This window comes from Anarrhichthys ocellatus, unplaced genomic scaffold (assembly GCF_004355925.1).
Source record: "Anarrhichthys ocellatus isolate YVR2014 unplaced genomic scaffold, GSC_Weel_1.0 scaffold55, whole genome shotgun sequence".
Classification (NCBI taxonomy): Eukaryota; Metazoa; Chordata; class Actinopteri; order Perciformes; family Anarhichadidae; genus Anarrhichthys; species Anarrhichthys ocellatus.
The window spans coordinates 428,741-454,973 of NW_022280085.1; the positions used below are offsets into that span (position 1 = coordinate 428,741).

The 26,233-nt window shown below is 43.2% G+C and overlaps 3 protein-coding genes across 3 annotated transcripts; 1 reads left to right on the plus strand and 2 right to left on the minus strand.

Annotated features, from left to right (window-relative positions):
* Nucleotides 1-7,123: 7,123 nt before the first annotated feature.
* On the minus strand, nucleotides 7,124-21,153 carry kcnj4 (potassium inwardly rectifying channel subfamily J member 4). Its single transcript, XM_031870785.1, has 4 exons — nucleotides 21,121-21,153; nucleotides 16,593-16,921; nucleotides 12,427-12,558; nucleotides 7,124-11,147 (listed from the first exon to the last, which is right to left on the minus strand). The coding sequence occupies exons 3-4, from the start codon at nucleotides 12,447-12,449 to the stop codon at nucleotides 9,518-9,520; spliced, it is 1,653 nt and encodes a 550-aa protein (XP_031726645.1). The 5' UTR covers nucleotides 12,450-12,558; nucleotides 16,593-16,921; nucleotides 21,121-21,153; the 3' UTR covers nucleotides 7,124-9,517.
* Nucleotides 21,073-24,049, plus strand: kdelr3 (KDEL endoplasmic reticulum protein retention receptor 3). Its single transcript, XM_031870788.1, has 5 exons — nucleotides 21,073-21,523; nucleotides 22,023-22,123; nucleotides 22,215-22,373; nucleotides 22,603-22,855; nucleotides 22,967-24,049. The coding sequence occupies exons 1-5, from the start codon at nucleotides 21,433-21,435 to the stop codon at nucleotides 23,008-23,010; spliced, it is 648 nt and encodes a 215-aa protein (XP_031726648.1). The 5' UTR covers nucleotides 21,073-21,432; the 3' UTR covers nucleotides 23,011-24,049.
* LOC116396286 (GTPase IMAP family member 7) lies at nucleotides 22,607-26,185 on the minus strand. Its single transcript, XM_031870786.1, has 2 exons — nucleotides 25,552-26,185; nucleotides 22,607-25,295 (listed from the first exon to the last, which is right to left on the minus strand). The coding sequence occupies exons 1-2, from the start codon at nucleotides 25,583-25,585 to the stop codon at nucleotides 24,262-24,264; spliced, it is 1,068 nt and encodes a 355-aa protein (XP_031726646.1). The 5' UTR covers nucleotides 25,586-26,185; the 3' UTR covers nucleotides 22,607-24,261.
* Between the last annotated feature and the right edge of the window lie 48 nt (nucleotides 26,186-26,233).

A 26,233-nucleotide genomic window follows, 5' to 3' on the forward strand; every position in this document is an offset into this window, starting at 1 on the left:
AAACCCTTCACACATCCCGACACATGTAAGCAGATTTCATGGCAAGATTTGAAAACCCCCAAACAACCGTTCTCTGTAAGATGAGGGGACATGCTTGAAAAAATGATAATTGGGCAGAATGAGAGGCGAGGGACGTGGAGATTGAGTCATTTGCAGGAAAATGCAGAAAATGATGTTGAAGAATTCAGCTGGGAACAAGGGGGTCCTTTGTTAGGATGCTTCTGCTGCTGTCTGTCTGCCTGGTTGCTGTTTGGGACATCATCGCACAGCATTGATGTGCCTCTCTGAAAATGTCCGATTTGAATGAATCTCCCCCCGGGACACAAAACAAAATTCTCATTAAATATCTAATTTATCTTGACGTCCTGCTGGCTGAGAACAAAAATATGCATTTCAGATACTTGCAAACAATGGTGGAAAGTTACATTTTACATTCACTTGAATATTTCTATATATTTCTTACTTATTTCCTACGTTTAAGAGGGAATTATTGTGCTTTGAACTGGCTTTGCTAGGAACGATCATACGAAACCTCAATGTGCTTATAAAATCTGATGCGTTATTAATGAATGCATGCATGATAATCATAATGAAATATGATATACCACTCACAGGAGCCTTGTTTGCCTAACAACTAATACCTGATCATTTTATAAAACATGATGCATTCATATAAACTACCTGACAGCAAATACAGCTGTAATTCAAACTGTAGCTCAACATTAAATGCAGCTTCCACATTATAATGCATCACTATTAATAAACCAATTTTAAAACAGAATACAATAATACAATCATGCAAGATGAGTATTTTTAGTTCCAATACTTTATTTAAAACTTTTTGAAGGCAGGACGTGCAGTTGTAATCGAGCACATCTGTAGTGTGGGATTGCTACAACTAGTTGTCGATGTGAATACTTCTTTCACCAAAGTTTTCAACCAGAGGCTAGTATTTAACGGTTGCAGAAGGACTGCCTGGATCAGGTCAGTTCACCCTCACTTAAATCAATTAGGTGGGCCTAATCACCTAATTAACCTGTTTCAACAACAAAAAAACATTATAACCTTCATGAAAGTAGAATTCATTGCAGGACCTTTAGTCTGCATTTATTTAAGCTAGCTGTACCGAATAAAGTGGAAAGATTTTGTTCATGAAAGAACTTTCTCAGAGAAGTCAACAGGCGACTGTGGCTGAGTGGAGAGCAGGGCCGTCCTTCAATCAGAGAATCTGAATTGTCGGTCACTTTGGATTAAAGCGTCTGCTAAGTGACTGTAATGTAATGTAATGCCAGCTTTGGTCCTGATGATGGTTCATGACTTGTATCTGCTGTATTGATTATGGGTACTTTTGAAAAAGACATATTGTGCAATATAGCCGCTACAGTACGTGCTGTGGTTATTTTGACATGCTTTGTACTTTTGTTTCTCGGACAGCATTGTTACTTTGTCTCCATATGTCTACATATATTGTGTCTATTTATTGTCGATATAATCATTGTTGTTTTTAGAATGAATTCACTTTCCAGTTAATGTTGCACCGAAGGAGCTGAAGTAGGTCATTTGTGTCGCTCAGTTATGTCATTGTGCAGATGAAGAGCTGCTCTGAGTCATTCGTATCCGTCACTTAATAGATAAACTGATGTCGTGCATCAGGATGAGTGAATGCTGGTCCTTAGAAAGGGACCAAAATTGCATTCGGAGCACTACAATCGCTAATGTAACGTCACTTTCATGACAGTGATGGAATGCTCTGCCATCTTAATTGTACCAATCGTTGAATGCTCGCTGGGGGTGCCCTTCACCGTCAGCGTGTTGTTAAGCTCTGAGAGTGGACTGACCTGGGTTTTACTTCCTTTGTGTTTACAGGACAGAAGCTGTTTTGATGCGAGCGGGGGGGGGGGGGGGGGGGGGGGGGGGGGGGGGGGGGGGGACTGAGCGAGGGAGAACAGGAAGAGGGCTGATGCTTCTTAGGAGGAGATATGGAAAAAGAAGGAGGATAACAGAGTCACTTTCCAATCATGAGTTTTTCTCGGAACATTGAATTAAGCAGCGTGAACGGGTGGGGGCCTCGAGGGTCTGGGGGCGGCTGGCCGCAAAGATGCCTGAATGAAAGAGTCCGTTGTTCGGTTCTGGGAGAGGGAGATGAAAGGGGAGAGGGAGATGGCGAGTTTGTCGGACATCAGTCCCCTCTCCCATTGCCTTCTCACCCTGCGGCCTTCCCTCGCTCTGCCCATGTGAGCTAGAGTTCAAACACAGGGCCCACAGCTGCTCTCACACACACACACACATACACATAACTGCAATATACAGGCAGACACAGACACTACTTGCAGGAAGGTATCTGCGTACCCAACAGTTGACAGGCAAACACATACACACAGTCACACACACAAACAGACATGCGCAGGCAGTGCCTTTCGGTGCATGCTGAAAAAACAAAAACAAGAGACAACACTAGACAAATAAAAAGGTGTATTGCCCAGCACACAATAATGAACATTAATCTCTGACAGGGTGTGTATGTGAGGACAACAAATACAAGAACGAACCATATCTGTTTAGGAAGAGAGTACAAAATGTGAAGCTTATTGACTCAGTGTGCTTGTAATAAACACGACAAATCACCTCGTGCAATACCACTAGATAATTTACAGAGATCATACATTCAAAAAGTTCCTGAGAAACAGCCATAAAAATTGATTAAGTGTGATTAGACAATTCAATTGCAGTTAATCTGGGGAAGCGAACCATGTGAACAAAAGCTCTTTTAACTTTATGATACATAGTGCATCAATTTGCGTGGATAGACACAGCAAATATATACATAAATACATACCTACAAGAAAAAACTGCAGCACGACTTTACTGCTTGAGCGATGGACCTTTTTTTTATTTTCAGCACCTGTAACCCTGTTACTCACATTCAGCCTAGACTAGAGCATCTAGATCAGAAATAACATCAGTGTCAGGGTTCAAGTTGTCAGGCCCAACAAACAAAGCCGCCCTTGTTGTGGTCAGCGAGAGATGCTTGTTACCGTTCAGTGTTGTGTCTGTTCAATTGTATTTCGTCCTGATCAGTTACAATAATTCTATTTCAACGACATCAAGTGACATCAGAGCGCATTGATTGGTTTGGTTGACATACTAACCTACATGGACACCAAAAGTGTCCACCATTCATCTGAATGTGGATATGCATTGATATTCAATGGAGGAGAGATGGGGACTTGATGGGATTCAGTTTGAATGGATGTCTGGATGACGGGACATGCAGAGTTTGTGTTTGTCAGGTTATGGAATGTTGTTGCCTCTTGTGATTTTTTTAAAGCATAGCAAAAGTAAAACATTTTAAAGGTTGATAATAAAAAAATTGGATACTGAATGTATTCTGGCATGAATTTATCTTTACATGTTTTACTTTTTTTGCAAGTATGCAGAACCTTTATATTCTGTGTGTGTGTGTGTGTGTGTGTGTGTGTGTGTGTGTGTGTGTGTGTGTGTGTGTGTGTGTGTTATTGGATTTCTTCTCATCTTAGCTTTAATTCTTTGGCCAAAGAAAATGATAATTCCCATTGTTTATAACACAAGATAGTGCACAAAAACATTGCATAAACAGTGCGCTATTTCAGACAACAGACAAACAAAGTGTATCTTTTCATAGAGCATTACAAATCATGTCATCATCTTTAAAGAATAATAACAACAATATTAAAACATCTATCCAAATGATAAGTGCAGGCTTAATGGAGCTTATACAGTCCAACAGGAGATCATCCACATCTAGACCCTGATGCTGTAGGAGGGAGTGCAGTTTTAGTCCGTATATATGAGAACCTGTCAGTTGAGCCTCTAAGAGCATCTTTGTCTTTTCTAGGTGGAGAAACTGCATAAGATCTCTAATCCACTGAATATGTGTCTTTTGCTTCTAGACAAACAAAAACTACTGAGTTAGCCTGTTGTTTGGATAAAGACGTGTCCTCTTGGACACCATAGTAGTTGTAGGGAGGGTCCAAACAGTTTACTGAATACCTCTGTAAATGTCCCAAAGACAGGAGTCCAATAAAGAAAGATGATCTTAATCTCAATAAAGAAACATAATAGATGCACAATGTATGCAGAGTGCTACCTGGCTTCCGATCATCACCTGGACACAATAAAATAAACACTTGTGTAATATAACGCATGCCAACCCAGTGGTGTACAAAATAACAGAAACGCCCTCTTGGATTCATTGTAACGTGTTTGACAGGTTTTCATGTCGTTGTGTCAAACTCTTGGAAAGCACGTTGCCGGGCTCGTCCTTCTCCCTAAGACGGCTCTCTTTGGCCCAAAATATTTTTGGAATCTGTAATCGTACACCCCTGATGCAGCGACGGGTCAGACAGGTGAGAACGAAGCACAGATGGTCCGAAAAGTTTGCAGGACAAGTTGTCACTTATGAAAGAAGGGCATGTCTGAAATGGGGTTTTTCCACAGCTAAATGTGAGGACAATGTCCCGCCCTGACTGTAAGAGAGGCTTGTTTAAATGTCGGAGTGAGAGCGAAGCGGATTCAAGCGTAGCAGAATCAGAGGCAGCTGATTAATAAAAAAAATTAAAATAAGACACTGGGAGCACACAGATTTAGAAATAAAGACAGAAGTGAAGAAAATGGACACAAAGGGACCAAGCTTGAAAAAAGTGGTAAAACAGTAACAGAGCTCAGTGGTGCACTAATGCCTTAGGGGAAGAAGATGTGACATGCGAAGAGGAATTGGAGGAGTTTAAATCCCAGGAGAGAGACGGAGGGATGGAAAGGTCGAGAAGATGGTGGACGCACACTGTCACACACACACATCCCATAATTAGCATGCTAACAGGCAGTTAAATGCCCCACACAAAGGCTCACTGTTGAGCCTCGGTTGCTCACTTCGGAGACAATGCACAATGGGAGTCAGTGGGAGCCCCCAAATCACCCTAATAGCCGACGTGGCCCAGCATGGCTTCTCCTATTTTACCATTCCACCGATCACAGTCATTCACTCACTCACTTACCGGCTAATGAAAAGCCGATAGCCTGGAGGCCTGCGGTCACTGAGCAGCTTGCCCCTTCCTCCTCATTTCCCTCTTTTCATCTTTTTCCTCCACCGACAGAAGTGCCTCTCCAGTTCTCCTCAGGTTCAGAGGTCCAGTGTGTGGGCATGGGAACAGCGAGGAGCTGACAAGACAGGGATGGAGGATATGTAATTAAAGGAAGATCAAGACAGGACAAACCTGAAAGGGGAAGTCTCTTGTTTGCCTGAAACTGAGGAGTTTTAACTTGATTAAAATCTGGACAGAAATGATTTAATTATGGGGGAAAATGGAGATACTTTGCATATTGATGTCAGGAAAGTACCCCAGCAAACACAGCTATGAGAGCTTTTTGTCAAAATGCAGTGCTGATATCCTCACAATGTCAGAGGTCAGGACATGCAATGAGCTGCTCCGTATGTTGATGCACCCCGAAGCACATTTCATATAAGCTGCAATGAGCCTGGTTCTGTCTGCAATGAGGGTAAGCCTCACTGAACCCTCTGTGAAATTCCTTAGGAGTCTTTATTTCAAGCAGCACCTGAGATTTGCAGTGGAATTACTGCACACGTGCCAAATCCCCCCCCCCCAATTCCCCCCCGATAGATGCTTCTGATCTACCTGTCAACAAGTCTAATGTTCAGAGGTTTTGGTGTCTTCAGTGTCGCTCTCAAATTCTTCCCTTTCTTCCTTTGCTTCTTCTGCTCAAAGTAACTAAAGTTTAGAAACGGAGCGAGAATCTGTAAGTCCACAACATCTCAACCGTGGAGATACGTCTACAATGTCCACAGCTGCTTCTCGTGAAACTAAATGTACACAAATCCTAACTTTAAAAAATATTCTCATCATACAATCCCCTCTGAGTTAAAATACAAAATAAGTCCATAGATTTCATACCCACATACTGTAGTTTGCTTGTGTCCTATTATATTTTCTGCTATTTTAAATCATCTAAAAAAGCTACAAAGAAATTCTGACCTTATTACTGAAACCGGCCAGCAGGTGGTCACAGACCTCCACTGCACAAACTGTTCGCCACATTCATTTTGCAGACCACAGCCTTGATGACCAGTGAATCATAAAGTCATCAGATCTGGACAGTTTGGAAGCCTCTGAGACTAGAGTCCAAATGAGAAGTCTTACATGTCCCAGGCAGGGATTGTTTACATTGTTTGTGTCTTGCTTTTGACCAACACTACCTCGTAAACACTTGTTAAAGAGCTGCGTTAAAAGTGAAGGTGTCCCTCTGAACCGGGCCAGCCGTACAGTTGTGTTGCATGTGTGAGTAACTGTGGCTGTATTGCAGAAAATCCGCTAAAAAGGCTCCATTAATGTAGTTTGAATAGAAGAGTGATGTGCACCCGATTGCTTCTTCCAGGGATGTGGAGCTTAGAATTTTTTATTTTTAAATACCATAGGAAAGGCAGCACCTCGCTAGAATAAAATGCAATAATTTATAGAAAATATCATTTCTCTAAAAGTAGGTGGAGCACACCTGTTCTTCTAGCTATACACGATTAGCTGATTGGCTAATTGGCACCAGGTGTGGTGTTTTAATCAATTCTGTGCCACTTTTAGAAATATAAGTCAGATCAGTTCAGCATCAGCCATCTGCAGTGTTTATTGAGAATTCATCAGGGCGCCATTATGTTGTGCCTCGTGAGATACCACAGCAATGCCCCCCAGTGTAAGCAGTCAGCCCTTCCTCCTCATTCACAATGTCCTTTAGCTTTCATACCAACACACACAACAGCTCAAAACGAATCCAATTTGTGTTCTATGGGGTATTAGTTATCATCTTAATGTGTGTTTTTTTTTAGAAACATTCTTGAGTTTAGACTTCATGATGCAGGTTTGAACTCCTATGCTGCTTCCATGGTACACCGCTAGAGGGAACACGTGGTTCAGTGTATTCTGCTGAACTTCTCCACAATAGAAATGGCTGCAGAGGCATCTAGTGGCTGCTTTAGAAAAGAAAAATGTTTTATTTTTGCATTGCATGCATTTTATGTATCTTTAACCAGGTTTCCAAAAGGAGAAACGACCAGAATTATATACATATTTATTTGCGACATCAAAATGTATACAAGGAAGAATAAAGTGCTTTGTACGTGAGTTTGTTTTTCTTCTCATCTTATTTCAGTTAGGACAGCAGTTTGCTTAGTGCGTCTTTATCACTAGAATTATACGAAGCAGCAAGCACAGATAGCAAAATAATCTCTCTGCTACACAACATGGCATTTACAGTGGGGTGTTTTCCTGCACTTAAGTCGGCTCCCCTTCTGTTCCCATGTTGAAATATGAAGTATACTTATACAATCCAAAACCAACATTACAACAATATCGTTATACACCGCCAGTCCAAACGTTTTGAGTATTGTATTTTATTATGTTGGGTTGATTCCAAGCAATTTTATGGTAATCATTATGAATTACCTCAAATTAGATAATAAAAGTAATAAAGACAGTCAGCTGTGTACCTTTTTATTTAGGGATTGGGTCAATTAAACATACTGCTTTGTATATTTGTTACTTTTAATTCTGAAGCTGTCTACATACGTTTTAACAGCTGCGTCTAATGAAGCACTAATTAGGATCTGGGCCATAGGTCCTTGTCACAGCAGGAATCACACAGGTGGAACTAATGACCCTAACGACGGCTCCTTTAGGTGTCTCAATAAAACATGTAGCAGTGAGCCAGTATCTACGCACAGGGCATGCAGACATTTCAATAAATGCTTAAGATTCAAAACCAAGTTTTCAAGGAGCTTCAAAAATAAACTTTAAAGTTTGGACATATTCATACAGTACAGCTGTCTGTCACAAGTGCCTCCTTATAGTTATCTACGTTACTTAAAAGTACTTCTAACAGTTATTTCTATCACATTTATGAATACATTGCTTCAGAGAAAACTTTAAATGTAACATGGTCTTTTTTTTTTTGGCTGGCAGTGAATGTTATTAATGTGTTCCTAGATGTTTAGCAAGTATCGCAATGAAAACTTCTTACTGCAGTCAGTCTCTCACGGCCATATTGATTGATTGAAAACACTTAAAGCAATAAAACCAGCAAAAAAAACAATAAAAGTCAACAATAAGAGTTGCAGTATCATCCGGTGCAGCAGGTCGACTGTTAGCTGCGCGACTCTATCTAAATACGTCAGTACTTTCATATTTAATAGTCTAACAGAAGTTAAACATTTGTTGGTTTCACTTCAGTTTGAACTACCAGATGGAAGAAAGGGCCACATTTGATTATACTGTCAGTAAAATGATGTTATATTGTAGGTACCACCTGCTTCTCCTTGTATGCTGAACCTGCTCCTGCAAAAATGAGGGCATCTGTTTTATTAAATGTAAATACTGTTTACTTCACTGCAATTTACCTGACATATACTTGACTGTATCTCCACTGCCCCAAGACACTGTACTCCTCATCCTTTATCTTTTTGTTTCCTGTTGTGCTTCATAGTGGCTTTACATCTTTCTGCCATCAAAGACAATGTGTACACTTTAGGCCGCATGCACCCCAGTTTCCAAGTGATAAATTGGAGGTGCTCTGTGTTTTGCTCCCCTACTCCAGAACCTTTGGTGACCAACAGCAGCACAAACACGACTTTTAAATGCAGTGCTGTCTTCCTAAATCGCAATAAATCAAGACATTTAAAAAGTCTTAATCAAATTCAGAAAAATACTTCTCCTGCTACTCTCAGTGATTGCACTGAGAATGATGTTGGGAGTGTACTGCACAGCAAAATCAACAATAGTTTCTCACTAAATAATTTTATGAAAAGATTTAACAAAACAGGTACTCTCACAAATAAGAAAATAACAAAAATAACAAAAAAGTTGACTTTGCAGGGAACAATTGCAGGCATGAACAAAATGGAGATTATCAAGCATAAATTGAAACAGTTCATCTTAAAAAGTCACCATTTAAGTCTTGAGCTCAATCCTCTTTGAAAAGGAAGAGAATCACCTGCAAACTGCTATTGCTTTCATCAAATCTCTTGTTTACGTTCACAAAAAAATGAAATTCTTAAATGAAGTAGAATCTCGAACTGGGCCAATGTACAAACAGTGCAAAACACGACTTAAGTTTCTTTTACTGCCATTGTGCTTTCCTTTGGTTGTGAAATCTTATAAAAGTCCGTCTGTGCTTTGTCAGAGATCCTTTGTCCTCCTCCAGAATCGGTCTGGTTGATCATTATGTCTCTTCAAGGAGTGCAGTTGCATGTGCCCAAAGTTATTTAGTAATGTGTGCTCTGTTTCGTCATTTCTAATCTCATTGAGAAGAAAAAACAAACAAATATAAATGTGAAACAACACAGACAAGGCAAAAGGGGGTTTCATTTCTGGACATGCAAATACAAATTTCACTAAGCATACCCTACTCAGGTCCAAGTCACTGTAGAAGAAGTTGAAAGGATTTATGGGTGAAATAACAGAGGAACACAAGACGATCTTTAGATGTCTTGCTCACTCTTATAGGACACTGGGTCAAGAGGGATGGCAGTCTGTAGGATGTCAAACTCCATCTGGTTGTTGTCCATGTCCAGAACACACATGACGCTGTGACTGCCTGTTGTCATGGTCGTTGTTTCCTGGAACATATTTTGGAAGTCTACAGACACTGATGTCCTACTCTCCTCCGCCTTCTCCTTCTCCACAATCTGGGAGTCGAAGATGTCATCCTCGTCCTCCCCGCAGCTCAGCGCCACTTCGTTCTCGTAACAAAAGGCGCTCAGCGATCTGGGAATCAAGTCTTGGGTGGATCTGTAGACCGGGACGGGAGAAGTGGCAGAAGATGCCCGGCCGGCGACCTGGTTGAGCTCTTTGGCGCTGAGGTGGGGCATTGACGGCACTTCGTAGGTCTTGTGGAAGCGAGCGTAGTCTACCTTGTAGCGGTCCTGGTCCTCAAAGATCACAGACTCAAACCTGTGACCCCAGAAGACCTCTCTGGCAAGGTAGGAGCTACGGAACTGGGTGGTCATGGCCGTGGCCTCCACCATCCCCTCCAAGATCACGACAATCTCAAAGTCATCTGCCTCCAGATCAGCTCGGCTTAGAGTGTACAAGGGGCTGTCTTTATTTATCTCGTGGATTACAACCAGCGGGGATACTAGAAACAGTCTGTCCGTGCCCTCATCGTAGCCCACATTGAGGTCCATCTGCTCCAAGGGGATGAACTCTCCCTCAGCTGTGACGTAAGAACGTATGAGCTGGGCACGGACATGAGCCTCCACGATGTGGCTCTTCCGCAGGTTGCCTACCCTCCACATGAGGCACAGCTTGCCATCGCGCAGGGCAATGACCGCATTCTTGGAGAACACAAGGGTCTGGTTCCTCTTCTTGGGCCGCGCCATCTTGGCCATGATGGTGCCAATCATGAAAGAGTCAATGATGCAGCCCACAATGGACTGGACCACCACTGTTATCACAGTGAGAGGACACTCCTCGGTAACGCAGCGCCAGCCGTAACCAATGGTGGTCTGGGTCTCCATGGAGAACAGGAGCGCCCCGACAAAGCCGCGGACATGGAGTATGCAGGGCATCCTTTGTGTCGGCCCTCCAGATGTGTGTCCAGAGGTGGGCCCGTGCAGCCCCGCCACCGCCACCGCCAGCTCGTCGCCCTTTCCAGGCGGTTGTTCGTCAAAGTCCCCATGCACCAGGGAGACGCTGTAGAAGATGATGCCGAAGAAAAGCCACGAGACGAGGAAGCTGGCGCAGAACATAAGCAGCAGGTATCTCCAGCGGATGTCCACGCAGGTGGTGAAGATGTCAGCTAGGTAGCGCTGCCTCTTTTCATCCATGTTGGTGAACAGAACATTACATTGTCCATTCTTCTTTACAAACCGACTCCGTACTTGGCTGGAGCCCCTTGTCAGAATCTTCCCGTTGTAGTTGTTCATCCCTGCTCGTCCCCTTGTGCTGTGCACGGCAGCAGAGGCTCCCGACCTCCTCCTACTGTCTTCTGCCTCTGCGTGGCAGGGCGAGTGCAGTCGTTTGTTGAGGGAACTGTGGCCGTTATGGAGCCCTGAGCTGGAGATCTTCTGGCGTGCCTCCTCCGGTAAAACGTCTGACACAATGCCGTACCTGTCAGGCCAACAGAGAGGAAAGTTAGTATCTGTATCATTCAAATTGTAGTGTGCACAAAATGTAGGAACAATTTATAGCTAGTAATCTCACTGATCCCTGTGTACTTCCTAGTGTACCATTTAAAGCACACAAAGACACAATGCACCCTCTCATAGACAGCGACAAGAAGATAATACCTGACTCATCAGGGACACAAGGGTCGGCAGCAGTATATAGGAAACCGCCCCACAGTTTAGGGGGAAACTCCTCAATGAACACAGTCATAAAAGATATATTTAATTCCCAATCCCAACCTACTCAAATCGACCAAACTCCCGGTCACCTGAGTGTATCGATCAACCTAACCTGTCTCTCTCCTTTACATGGAGGATTACCATGCAGCTGGGAAGGTGAGTTCAGTTTAGCTACGTGAGAAGGATTGCAGGTCATCACAGATTACAGGATTATATCTGAGTCAGTGTCAGTCAGACAACCCGTTTTGAGATGAACCAACATATATGTTACCCGTTATATATAGATGAATGTCAACGCCATCATTTAATCATTCATGAACTCACTTATAACAAGAGATCAGATGTTTGAAGATGTTTGAGAGTCTTTGTCTTGCATACATTTCCTCCATGAAATCAATCTTTATTGTTCCTTGAAGGGAGATTTTACGTGGGCTTTAAAACACCACAAAAACAGTTTGCGATCTGTTGCAGCTGGCTGAAGGCAGGAGCTGGTCAGGACAGTGTAGGACGGCCTTGGCCTCTCTGAGGATGTGCTTGCTGTAAATATCCCTGAGCCGGGCCTGACTCACCCCGACTAGATCACCAAATTAGCAAGCCCATTCTTACCGGCCGTGTTAAGAGTACGTTACCAAAGGAACAAATAGTTTCTGTAAAGTTGTGACGCCCTTTGAAACTGTAACTCCCACACAAATTTAATTGATTAATACATATAACAAAGATAAAATAAAGGCATCATGTCCAATCAGAGCCACTGTTTGAAACAAAGTAGTTCCAGGATAATTCTAATATATAAAAATTGTGCAGTAACACCAAACACAAGATTCACACTCTGCTGTGAATTGGCGCTTTGCCACCCTTATGTCTCATTTCTTTGTCATTTTGGACAGATGTTCAACTGACTTCAGTGATCTCGGTAGCAAAGGAAAAGTAACAGAGGAATGCTGGAATTCAAGAGCTGATTCAGGCCTTTATAAAAACTAACAAGGACTTGATAAAATGAAGAATTAGTAGCACAATTGGCAGCTGAGGATTGAATCGTTCACCTGTTGAACCTACTTGTTCCCATGGCACCAGTGGTCTCTGGTACGGGTCCTGGTGGGGAGGCCAGAATCTGTCCTGCTCCCAAAAGTCAGGTCACCACCATGGAGGTGATGCTTGTACCACTGAGAAGATCACTGCAGAGGAGAGAGACAGGGAGTAACAGAATCAGTGCCTATCGGTTCATGTAGAATCACCATTATCTAATTAATTGGGGGTTTAACTCGTGAAGGTACAGAAAGCTTTTGACTGAGGGAGGCACACTTTAATAACTGAAAAACATTACCTTCTTTCACTTTTATGAAAACCTATAACCTTACATGGTTTCATCTCTTTATATAATGTGGCTCTGTGTTTCTAGTCTGCTTTATGTGAGCTAAAGATGTGGAAGATTAGATTCTGCAGAGTGTCTTGAGGAACGGCGACCGCACTCTTGAGAACAGAGTTGTAATGTCGTATGTGGGTGTAAGTGGCGGTTTTACATTTCACCTACATGATGGACACATCTGGTATTCATAATTATAGACAAACCAAAGTGTTTATTTTGGTTACATCGTAAGGAAACATCTCAAGCAGTCTATTGTGCTTAAACCGAAAGATTAAGCTCATATGTGCACTTCTTACTCACACACAGAGAAACCAGTAAACAATACACTCTACTAAAGGATTTATTGAAATGCTCTTGTTGGCAGCTTTGTTTCTTTCTCTACACCTTAAAACAATCTAGTTTAGAGATTCAGAGTCAAAATGTGCATCACATTCAAACTCATTTACATGCTGTTCACATGGGATTTTATTTCCTATAAATCTGGGATATTAGTCGGATAATTCTGTGGGATAATTCTGTCAAAAACTGTCTGTCCAAAAATACAAAGAACATCCTGTCACGTAATCTTTCCTTTATAAAACCTGTGCTGTAAAGCAGATAGTAAATCCAAGCTGACGCCTGCAGTGGTAGCTGTTTCTTTCTTTCTTTATGTATTAAATGCATTTTTAAGGGAACGAATAAGCTCAATGTAAAATGACTGAACATCATGAAGAGAGGAGGATCTGTACCTTTTATTTTTCTGCAATGACATCCATATCTGTATTGATACGTGTACAGGATTGTATTTTCATGTTTGGTTTTTGGTCTGTCTCCTGATGCAGCTGTGAAATAATATCCCCCAACCTCCAAGCTGTATCTATTAAAGGAGAATGCAACCAGCTCCCCATCCATCATCAGTGGTGTCTCCCTCTAGGTGCAAAGATTTGATACCCTGTAATGAGGCCGGGAGAGGCAGAGCGCAGGTATATGAGACACACACAATACAGACCAGTTAGTGGTCACCATGCAGGTAAAACTGGGACTTCCAGTGAAGCCGGTTTCCATAGGAACACGTCTCCATGTGGCATTTGGGGGACGGAGAGAGCATGTGGAGAGAGTCACCAGAGGACATTGTGGCGAAAAGGGGGCGAGTATAGAGTATTTAAGTGCTCTTATAACATGAGTCAGAGAGAGAGGGAGAGAGGGGATGAGAGAAAGTGCAGCAATGTCTGCATTGAACGTTAAGTAGATTCTAAATGAGGGCCAAGAGGTGACTCTTAGTGGAGACTTTTTTTTTGATCCATATTACTGAGTGACAATGAAGACGAGGATAAAAGATATCTGTGGTCAAAGACGGGTCAAAACAGCGTTCTCGAAAAGCTTTTATGTTTTGCTCTATCCTATTTATCTTCCTAATGGTCTACCAAGGACACTGAGGGCAAGAGGAGTTCATTAATTACAGAAAGAACTGAAGAATTGTTTACACAGTTTACATCTCTGTGATCATTACCGTCGATTGTAAATCTAGTCTAGGGATATAGAAAGCGGTGGAAATGAATAGAAGGATAAAGTATGTTGAGATGTAGCAAATATACAGGATTGTGATATGATTAGTGGAGTGTTGAGTGACTTGCTTCTTCCAAAATCTAATTTGGAGTGTTACTTGAACAAAAATATTTCTTTCACATTTTCTGTTATTTTATAAACTAAGAAAAGTTTCTATTGATTGAAGAAGCAATCGCCAGTTGCAGTCCTGTTTCTGTGTCTCTGTATGAAATATACTTACTCGTGTCCCGCCTTTGCAACCACACTCATTAGTGTTTACACGTGTGGAAGTATTTCACCGTGTCTCTGCGTCACTAACTCCTCCCTAATCTCATGAATTCACAGATGAATACTCATAATCTGTCGTGCTGAAATAAGAAAGGTGGAGTCACTTCCTGGAAATTTCATGACTGTTAATCCCAAAAGAGATGGAAGACGAAGAAAAGAAGGTTAGGTGGGGGGGGGGGGGGGATTAAGATGCAGTGTCCACTTCCCCCTAAAGCCTTCGGTAATCGCCCCTCATGAGACGCACTATTACAGCTGCCACAAAAATAAATTGCACTTCTGTTGTGAATACCTGAACGTTATGGTCTGGCAGATATGGCGGCTGTAGTGGAGTAACTATTGGTCAGAGTCGTTTTTCATGATATGCTGGTCGTAACTGGTCATAGAAAAGATCAATTTAGCCTCACTGTCTGTGAAAGGTTTGTACGAAATGACCCGATGCATTCAAAGGCAATTTATGTAACATTAACATGTTTGTTTTTTCTGAATCTGACTGTCAAGATGATTGTTTATAACTACCGGCAGAATGATCTTGTTATATCAATTCCGTCCATCAATGGAAGCACGTTTGCAAAACATTAGTGATGTAATCCACCCAAGTGGGACTGTGTGTGACTGTTTTGAGTCAGTCGATCAATTCCACTGAGCAGGTTCACTTTACGTCCTCCTTATTTTCTTTTGTAGAACTGGCTCGTGTGACGTGAACACTGAGCGATACATAACCCATGGTTTCACCTCTGCTCGTCACGAGCCAACCCACAGAGAAGAATGATTCCCACGCTACCAACGCATCTCAGACAACCTCCGTGCTGGCCTCATTTCAGATTTCTCTTTTTCCCATGTTGTCCATTTTTAATCTTTGCAAAACATATTGTATTTCAAAGTTCATGTGATAGATCAGGTACAATATGTGCAACTGTAATTGATCCACTGAAAGGGAACATTTATGACACTTAAGCACAGTTAAGGAACATTTATTTGCATTTAATTTAAAGGTGAAAGTCTTTCTTTCTCAGAAGTGTCGGTCTGCATTTCCATCTGCAGAGCTGAATGATCTGACCCTGATCCTGAATGTTTGTTTACTAGACACACAGACAGAGAAAGGCTGCCACAATTACAGCTAATCAGCAGCAGCGGCACACTGACTGTCTACAGTAGATCAGCCAATACCTGTCACCTGTAGGTACACACAGTGCTGCTGCTGGTCAATTTTTGGGTTTAAATCTATTTATTTATCTTAACAGTCCTGCTCGATGCTGTTTTCATGAGGTTGTCCGAATAAAAGACAAGATTAGGTCAGAGCCATGTGATTAATGCAAGATAAATCAATAACTTTCTCCTCAACCATCTTTATTCTAACTGAAAAGATCACTATATGCCCAGGTTCCCCTGTGATAGACTTATGTACGGGATGCTTTGCTTTTTTTAGTGAATTAAAGGTTTTGTTAAGGCTTTTATTGTGATTTTCTTTTTTGTTGTTGTATTGATCCAAGCCACAAGCTGATCATTTATAGCTATCTGTGTTCCCTCTCTCCCTTTACTCATTCGTGATGACCTTTCCATTCCTTTCTTAAGGTTGCAGAAGCCGAGATTTCTCTCCACTTTGACTTTAAGATGCACAAAATGAATACTAACCGACAGAATTGTCTAAAATTTGAAAACCAAGGAGAGTTCTCGAGGCATTACAAAGTTAAAGTTAATCAACAGGTGCACACCAGTTCCTCAAGGTATGAAGACCTAAGGATGGAGAAGAGTGACTGTTCATGTGACAACACACACACACACACACACACACACACACACACACACACAATACAGTAGTTTCCATGATGCCTGAGCTTCAGTCTGTCTGACAGTGCTTATATATAATAACTGTTACAGAGTGTACTGTCTGACGGTAAAACTAGAACTGCTCTTAATGTCTGTCATCTGGAGTGCAAAGTTGTGACCAATAAAAAAAACTTCATCCAGCAAAGTTATTATTCTGCACGTCTCCTGACACTGAAATACGAATTGAACATAAATGACACTCACCCTGCAAGTTAGTTGTTGTGTTCTGTCACTGGGTTGTAATTTGAGACCCTCGTACTTCACTTCTCAAAAATCCCACTTTCAATGTCCAAGGCAAAAAGCTCCCACATCCTTAGATTGATGTGGTCTGTGAGATTCTCTCTCCTTTCTTCACTCTCTCTCTCTCTCTTAGTTTCCTCTGCATCGCTTGTTCATTCTTTCATCCCTGTTGCTTCCCTCATTGAATCCGTTATTGTCCTCTGCTGCCTCCTCCGCTGACTATAATCCCGTCTGTGCCGCGCTCTCTGTGTACTCGTACACCCGGTGCTGAAAATGCTGTGTCAATCTCCCCTCTGGGAGGGAGGGAAGGAGGGAGGGAAGGAGGGAGGGAGGGAGGGATGAAGGAGGACAGGAAAAAAAGAAGAGAAATGGATCAATTAAAGGGAAAGAGAGCAAAAGAGAGGAGACTACAGGGGGGGCTGGCACTTTGTCTGTGCGCTCTCAGCATGTGTAGGTGTTGAACATTGCCTGTAGTGCCCATGTAAGCAAGCGAGAGCTCGTTTGAGTCATGGTTTCTAGGCCGACTCTCTTCGAGGAACAACAGAGATGATACAGCAACAGGTGAGAGACAAAAGGAATACGGGGGCTTGGAAATACAGCGGTCGAGTCGCCGTCATAGTTTGAAAACTGTGAACCACCACACATACAATGACACAGGCCTGTTACTGTAAACACAATCCTGGTCACATCAAAACTCCACAGCTCTGTCGACACACGTGAGATGTTGCAGTAGGCTTCCTCTCACGTACTGTGGTCGTTCCATAATGGATGAAAAGTGGGAAGGTTATTCTTTGGTGACCCTTTGACTTGCACAGGGTCAATGCGACCCGGGACTGTGCAGATCTTCTGGACGGGGAACGACGTTCGAGGGCTGTGTGAGCTTGAAGTGTCTTTGAGTCAACCTCGTGGTTTCAGCTGTCAAATATAATGAATTATTCAACTTGATGATGGAGGACTGAGTCTGTGGACTATAGCTGCATTCACTGTTGGGCTGAGTGGTTGTTGAACATGTTATGCCTTTAGGGAGAGCAGAGAGATGACAGGAAGTGAGGGGAGTCAGAGAAATGGGAGTGACATGCATCAAGGGTACCGGGTCATATGCAGGCCGGTGAAGGGACAGGGCCTTAACTCCCATAGGCCACCTGGGCATCCCGTCAACTGTAAATGATGGGAGTGAAATTTAAAATCTTTACCTCAATACTGTACTTACGTGACCGTATGGGAGTAAATTTTGGCTTTTTGGCTCTGAAATTAACACATATGAATTCTTTACTTTTCTATTACCATCAGAGGTTTTTATACATAGTGTAAGCAAACCTCAAAACCCCCTTTAACAGGGTTAGGGTTGTTCTATTCTGGTGCTCTCACAGCCGTTCTGCTGGCGAATGAAGATTGACACAGTCTCACTATTCTCAATAGAGAGACCAAAAGAGGCTTTTTCTAGTTTGATTGAGGATTCCTTCATCCAGAATCCACATGACTATTATGAAATATGAATTGAGCAAAACAGTTTCTATGGAAACCGCCCCCATCCCCTCCGGCCCTCACCCACATCTCCCGTTTTGTCCCCTCATTGCTCCCTCCCTCGTGCACTCCTTCCTTCCCTTTCTAAAATATAGGGCACCTCTTTTCAAAATCTCTCCCTCTACATAGAGATGTGGGTGTGCATCTGCCCATATGAGGAATTCACAGAGGAGGAACGAGGGGGCGGACGGACACACGGCACTGTAACGGCAACAGTGGAGGCAAACAGAAAACATACGGACGGAGGGAGCTTCTGATGGTAACACGTACACCATGAAGGAAACGACTCTTGTGAAAGAAGTCTGCTAGAGTTCTACTATTGAAGATGACATGACGAGAAACATGACAGGGGCCATGTGAGAGTGAAATTAGACTATTTCAGTAGCGTTTTAGGCTTTCACACACATAATGGGAGAGAATAAAGCAATTGCAACTCTCAAGGACTGCGACCACACATCAGGTCAGACCACCAAATTACATCTTAACATGAATGATGGGTACAGCAGGTTAACCATATAAACAGTAGACCATGTTATTGAGCATTTCTCTGACTTATTTCTTGAATTTCTGATCAAGTAAAGTTGGAAAAAAAAGTGAGAAGGCTATGTTATGAGTTTTTTATTATCCTGCTACCCATTGAATAATTATAACAATAATTTGTCATTGTTACATTGATAAATAGGTTTCTGATATAAATCCAAACTATGTAAAAGTCAAACTGAGATGTTTCAAAGCCTTAAATACGTCTTGGATTGTAGAGAATATATAGGTTTGGAAAATTGTGATGATGCTGAAGCTTTAAAAGGAGACTCCTAGTGATTATGTTGAACTCTGCATGACTATAAAAATGATTGCACCATATTCATTACCTTTAGCCTTTACCGGCTGTAGTGTCAGCGCTCACAGCTGAGCGGAGTATTCGCCACAGAGGTTTGGTGGTTTTGAAAAGACACTAAATGACCATAACAGTAAAAACAAACAAAAGATGGGCTGTGTATGATGGGAGAAAAGGAGGAGGTGGAGGGTTGCAGACAGACCGATCAGACGGTCACTCAGATCATCATCTGACGAGGAGATGACCATGCAGACTGGACTGTGTGTGTGTGTGTATAAATAGCAACTAATCAGGCCTGGGTGTCAGATTAGTTCCCATAACCTTTTGCTCAGCAGATACTCATTAACGTAGCCTAGTGTGGGTCAGCTCGGTCCAGAGGATGTCCTTTACAGTACCTTTGTAGGAGACTAATAAAGCATCTCTTTATTGCATATGTTGTATACAATTGTTTGTTTCTTCTTCTTGCCCCCCTCTCCATTGCTCATTTATCACTCTTAACGTCTGATTTATAGCTTTCACGTAATATGAACAGGTCTGCTTGAGAATGATACTCAACTTGAAGAACCTGTTGACAGAGAACGGCACCAGGCTCTGTACAGGATGCTTCAGGGGTGTACACAGGAGCTGCGTGTGCTCTCAGTTGGTACGTGGCGCCCCCTCACTTCTCTGCACCACCACGGATGCATTCTATGTAGGCCGAAAGCATTTCCTCTGGCGGCCTGTGCTGATTTCACTGCATCAAACATAGGAGTAGGATGTAGGGGAGCAGGACGTGTGCGATGCCAGAATCCAGCTGCACTTTGTGGGTTAAGAGGGAGGACGAAGGAGGCGGTGGAGACGGTGGGATTTGATACGAAGGGAGACACAGAGTGGTTTTAGGTTTTCACTGTGACTCAGACAGCAGAATTAGGAGGAAAGGGAGCGGAAGTGCCAGAAGACGGGGAAGACAGAGAGGGTGAAGAGTATTTTAAAACACTGAAAAGCAAGAGTACAATGCTACAAGCCCTCACTGGGTAGAAGAAAGATTATGAGAGACGGTATTCTATTGCATAGGACAGAAAGAATTATGTTTGTTCTAAAGACTCATCTCAATTTAAATGAGAATAAGACAAATAGAAACAGCTTGTCACACAGCTGGAGAAGACTCGAAACGCTCTTCTCTGTGGGTGATGGGATGTTTTGGAATTACAATCTGTCACAAATAATTATTCATCATCTACTGTGAAACATGATTGCTAATGAAATCCACTAATGTAATCAGTTTGAATCATTTCAATATGATCTGATTACTACATTTTTGCATGTTATTAAACTGAATGAAGCGTGTCAACGTCTCAACCTGAAGACAGTAAATATTGGTGTGTGATTCATGTAGACCATCTGCCAGAGTTGATTAAGGAAGTAGGTGAGATAAGGCAATTTATTTGTGAAGCACATTTCACACACAAAGGCAATTCAAAGTGTTCCACATTAAACAGGAAATACAAATACAACTATGATACACAAATGAAAAGGATAGCAGCAATAAAAAAAATAAAGATAAAAACGCTAAATGAATATAAGGTAAAAATGTAAGTGCAACATGGATGAATGTTTAAGGTTCAGACATAAAAGCACAGGAGAAAATATCTACAGTGTATGAGATACAACTCCTTCGCTCTTGGGTTAAGAACTCATCATCTATTCACTATTGCGATCTGATGAAGGCATAAATCCCTCAAAATCACAACAATACATTCGACTACTTTAAGATCAACTGCATGTTTTATGTTGATGTTTTATTTTCCTCCTCCCAAAATTGTTCTAACTCCGTATTGCCTGCAGCCTGTCGCCATCTGTTGTTTAATCAGGCCTCTACTTTTTGAGGATGGCTCATAAACCAGTCAAATTCTATCATGTTACCATCAAGCCACATCGGAAAATGTGGGATTTTGCCCTCAAAGTAAAACGGTAACATCTTTTAAAATAACGAACTGTCTTATAATATTCATCATTGTAGTTTTTTTTTTTTTTAACCATACTCATGAAATAGGTCAACAGTATAGTGATTATCTCATCACCGGACTGCGTGTAAACGAATGTGGGTTTTACTTTGAAAAGTCAGAACCGGAAAAGGATACATGTGTTCGTTACCAGTTAGTTTGATGCTGCTTCCTGCAGTCTGAACTGTCAGCCACGTCACCTCCCCTGAAACAACTTTCCTCCGAGACACTCGCGTAGACATCTGAGTTAATGAGTGGACCATCTGCTCACCTGCGTGCGTGTAGGTACCGAACGGACTCGGAGTTCACTGCGCAGCTGCGAGCTTCTTTTTAGCTTATTATCTCTTCCTGTCACTTTGTGCACTCGCAGAGCGCTGAACATCTCTGCCCTGTGTCCGGGATTACGTGTAAGGCCTGTAAGGAGTTGTATTTACTTTTTTTATCGAAGCGGAACATAAACAAGATGAATATCTTTCGTCTGGCGGGGGACGTGTCACATCTGGTGGCTATCATCATCCTGCTGCTGAAGATATGGAGGTCCAAATCCTGTGCTGGTAGGCTGACACCAATGACATCACTGCACTTTCTAAGTTGCGCGTGGGATCGTGCAGCCTTACTTTGGCAATATGCATGCAGTTTGTGCAGCATTAGATGTATCAGTCATTCACAAATACACAGAGAAGTGTTGTTACTGTTATCAGTTAAGTTCATTATAGAGGGGGTTGTGCGTAATGCTGAGTGGTTCTGTAGGAGTGGAAGCGACGTGGCATGTTGACAGAGAAATCTGCTGCCTGCTCCACCTATTTTAGAGCAGCTTTATACCTGTATAACAAACTAAATCTGCAGTATGGCCGTCTCCTTTTGCTGCTAAATCATAAAATTGAGGGAATCATGACAATTCCTTCTCATGTCTGGGAGCTGTCCCGGACCACAGAGTGGGACAGACACACTGGACAGGGTTTAAACCTGTTTTTCCTCTCTTGGGACCAGAGAGTGGGACAGACACACTGGACAGGGTTTAAACCTGTTTTTCCTCTCTTCCTATCTCTGTAGGCATTTCTGGGAAGTCTCAGGTGCTGTTTGCGCTCGTCTTCACCACCAGGTACCTCGACTTGTTCACGGTCTTCATCTCTCCTTACAACACGGTCATGAAGGTAAGACACACACACACACACACACACACACACAGTGTTCACATCGGACTTTCATGGCCGATATATAATCAATATTCGTCTCTGCTGTCAGGTGGTGTTCCTGGCTCTGTCCTACGCTACCGTGTACCTGATCTACATGCGCTTCAGGAACAGCTACAACTCTGAGAATGACACGTTCCGCGTGGAGTTCCTGCTGGTGCCGGTCGTCGGGCTGTCCTTCCTGGAAAACTACGCGTTCACCCCGCTGGAGGTATATAAGCACTCAGTCCGCAACTTCAATACATGTGGGTCCAGGTGTAGAAAAGTTTAGATGACTCCTGGCTTATGAACATGCAGCTCGAGGGATTTATGGTCAGTTTAAATTCAGTTTTTATTAATGCTACGGGTCGCCCAGATGATCAATCTTCTGATTTTAATACTTTTTAACGCCTCAGTTTAAGAGTCCACTCATGTGTCTCCCTCCCACTGGTTCCATCCAGATCCTGTGGACCTTCTCCATCTTCCTGGAGGCGGTGGCCATAATGCCGCAGCTCTTCATGATCACAAAGACCGGCGAGGCCGAGTCCATCACCACCCACTACCTGTTCTTCCTCGGCCTCTACCGAGCCCTCTACATAGCCAACTGGGTGTGGCGCTACCACACCGAGGACTTCTTCGACCAGATCGCCGTGGTGTCCGGCGTGGTGCAGACCATTTTCTACTGCGACTTCTTCTACCTTTACGTCACAAGGGGTGAGTAGAGACTAGCAGTTAAAGCAAAACGTATCCTCAAACGTAGCTCAGGAAAAGTTTCCCTTCTCAAGTCCGCTTTGTTCTTCCTCTCTGTCCTCTGCCTTTCTGCAGTGCTCCGAGGAAGAGGAAAGATGAGCCTGCCGATGCCCATTTAAACCCGACACCTGTGCCCGCGACAGCTCCTGCGTCTGTTTTCAAGAACGGGACTTCTGGTCTGACGTCATTCTGTGGACCAAAGTGTGTGCACCTGATTTTTTTTTTTGGGCTGTGATTGGTACTTTGTGTGTGAGTCTGCATGCATACGTGCGCTGTTGTGGTCAAAAGTTTTGGGGGACGTATGTTTGTTTGTTTGTTTGTTTTTTCTTCAGAAGATGCAAATGTGACACTAGAAATTCGTCCCTGACGTGCACGTGGAACTCAAAATTCATGCAAGTGATTGACGCTATGGAAACTGTGTATTTCTCAGTACTTTGGGGCTTTGGCTCTGGAGACAGTTACAATGTTAAATCCACAAAATTGTACTTCAGGTAGATTGTATGTAGCTTCTGAGTTAAAAGCTGTAAAAGGTCCCACAGTTTCATGTCAAAGCGTCCTACACTCTATCCAATCACCGGCACATTTGACAAACTTCCATGACAAATATTGTAGTTTTTTTTTTTTTTTTCTTCTTTGAGATTTGTACTCTGAACTATTTAAGTCAAGTTAATTTTATTTATATAGCCCAATATCACTAATCACACATCTTCCATAAAGTGTCTTTCTCTGTGGTTGTGTAACGTCAGACACTCCCTGAATAGCTATAACTGCGTTCTATGCAAACAATGTCTTTCCTTATTGCCAAGTATGTTGACTTTTTTTTGTATTTCATCTTAATCGTCGTCTTTCATATTTCAATGTAATTCTTCATGGGAGGAAAAAAAAAAAAAGGGCTAAACATTCTGTCGTGTCTTAAATGAAGCCAAAGATGGAAAAGATAACTGTTCCAATGCTTTAGTCAAACAAATGCTGTTTTCTTTTCCTGGGTTGTTTCCTTGACCAAACTGTCTTTTTGTGTCGGGGGATGAAAAAAAATGGCAGTCAAGCGTGTGGAACTTCTGTAAAAGATAAATCAGTTTTTTAGTACAGTAAGATGAATTGCACATTATTTTTTATGACATTACCTTTATTATAACATGTGAGTTCTCTCAATTCAAAGGTGTGGCTTTGTTCTTTGTTACCAATCCACATGGACCGCAACAGACCAGGATGTTTACCTTAGGGTGTGCGCGCACACACACACACACACACACACATGCATTCTTATTTGACAGTATGGTTGGAAAGTGCTGCTGCATTACGTCACGGAACACATCACCCCCTCTATGTTGATCCAAGGTTTTACTACAATGAGGGATACTTGACTTTGTTCAATGAGGTGTCTTCAGGAAAGTTTTCCTGTGCTTGTATAACACCTTGCTTCCTTCCCTCACAGCTCCTCCCACCGCTTTTGCGGCCGAAGTGATGGAGAGCGGCGACGCTGCCAGAGCCGCTGCCCTCTCCACCACCTTCACCTTCCTCACAGCCTTCCCTTTCCCTTCCTCGTCCTTACCCATGATCCCTGCCCCCTCTGCGGCGCCTTTCCCCACCGCGGTCAGCAGCTCGCACCAGAAAAGCCTCTCTGCCCGTTTCCTGTCCTCTTCCTCCCTCCTCCTCTTCTCCAACTCTGGTCTCTGCTCCTCTGTGTTCCGAGCCTTCTTAGGGGACTCCACCTTGTGTCCTCTCTCTCCCAGAATCCTCTCTTGCGCCTCCCTGATGGCCCTCTCGGCCTCCTTGAACATCTCTTTGCTGTAGCAGCCGCCTCCATTGCTCGCCACGGTCTTGTCCACCTTCTTCAGGAGGTGTGCGACCTGCTGCGAGCACTCCGCTGTCTCGTCCCGGTCGCTGTTGTCAAAGACGTGATACCCTCCGTGGCAGCTGCCGACGAATTCTGACAGCTCGTCGCTCTCCCCCAGGAAGTCCTCGATGCGTTTGCCCCGCAGCCGGTCCCCCCCGGTGAACAGCACCATGGTGAACCTGGTGGCTCCGGGTCCAAACGTAGCCTTGATCCACTCCAAGGCGTCCCTCTCCTCCTGGGTGAACCTGCCGAGCTGCAGGGTCACCAAGAAGGCGTGGGGGCCCGGAGAGGACAGGACGACGCTCTGTCCCACCTCAGCCATGACCTCCTCGGGGGACAGTCGTGTGTGCAAGAAACCAGGAGTGTCAATCACGGAGATGCTCCGCCCGTGGACGGTCCCGGTCTGTCTCTCGCACCGCGTGGTGACGGAACAGGGGGAGACAGTGACCCAGAAGGCGGCCCTGCCCAGGATGGTGTTGCCTGAGGAGCTCCGGCCTGTTCCTGTCCTCCCCAGCAGGACGATCCTCAGGGGTTCAGCCTCTGATGAAGGGAGCGATGCTTCACAGACTGTGGCAGAATGACACGTCATAGTACATGTATATTATCATCATTATATAATAATGGAAACATCTGGCAGATATTCTAAAAAGGACATTTTACTTCAGACCATGTTTTGGGCTCTTAATTATGGGTTCCTTTATGTTATGTTATTTATATAGCATATATAACATTCCATACTGTTTTCTTTGTAATAGCCTGTAGTGCAAAGGCACAGTGCTGCTCTAGTCAGCGACTTGTGTGGCAATAACGGTAATCGACATACCTTTATGTGACGCAGCATTTTCAGATGACGACATCCTAACAGGAACTAGAAAAAAGTCCTTGGCTTTGCGGCTTTTTGGTGACGGGCATACAGGAGACGGATTCCGTATGTTTCCGCTGCGATTGAGACGTTTTCGTGCCTTTATTTGTCATTCAATCAGCGCATTTAAACCGCAGAGCGCATCGGTGCAGCTGCAGTCCGTGGAGGAGCAGAGAGGCGCTATACACCGCTCATATGATGACACCGTAGAGGAAAGTTACAACCGTTAATAAAACGGCTCTTTACCAATCCAGCGAACCACAATACTGATGTTACTGTTGCCATTGTAGTAATCACACAAGCAATGCGTTGCACAGATATTGATGATTTAGTATTGCAGTTCCTTGCTGTGACCGCTGGAGGGCAGTGGAGTCTCAGGTCAGCTCTGACTCCACGGAGCGTCAGACGCACACTCATATTTTCAGTGAAAACAAAACAATTCATTCAAAACAATAAAAAGATGCAGCTGTGTTTCTAATATCGACCTGCAGTGAGTCACAGAGGCCATAGAGGTTGTTCCATCAGAATATAACTCGTCAGATAACCATTCAATCATTACAACCATATAGTAATGAGTAATAATAATTAGTAATGGGAAAACTGAACCTGTGGCTGTTCATTTTAGAGAGAACAAATGATAACG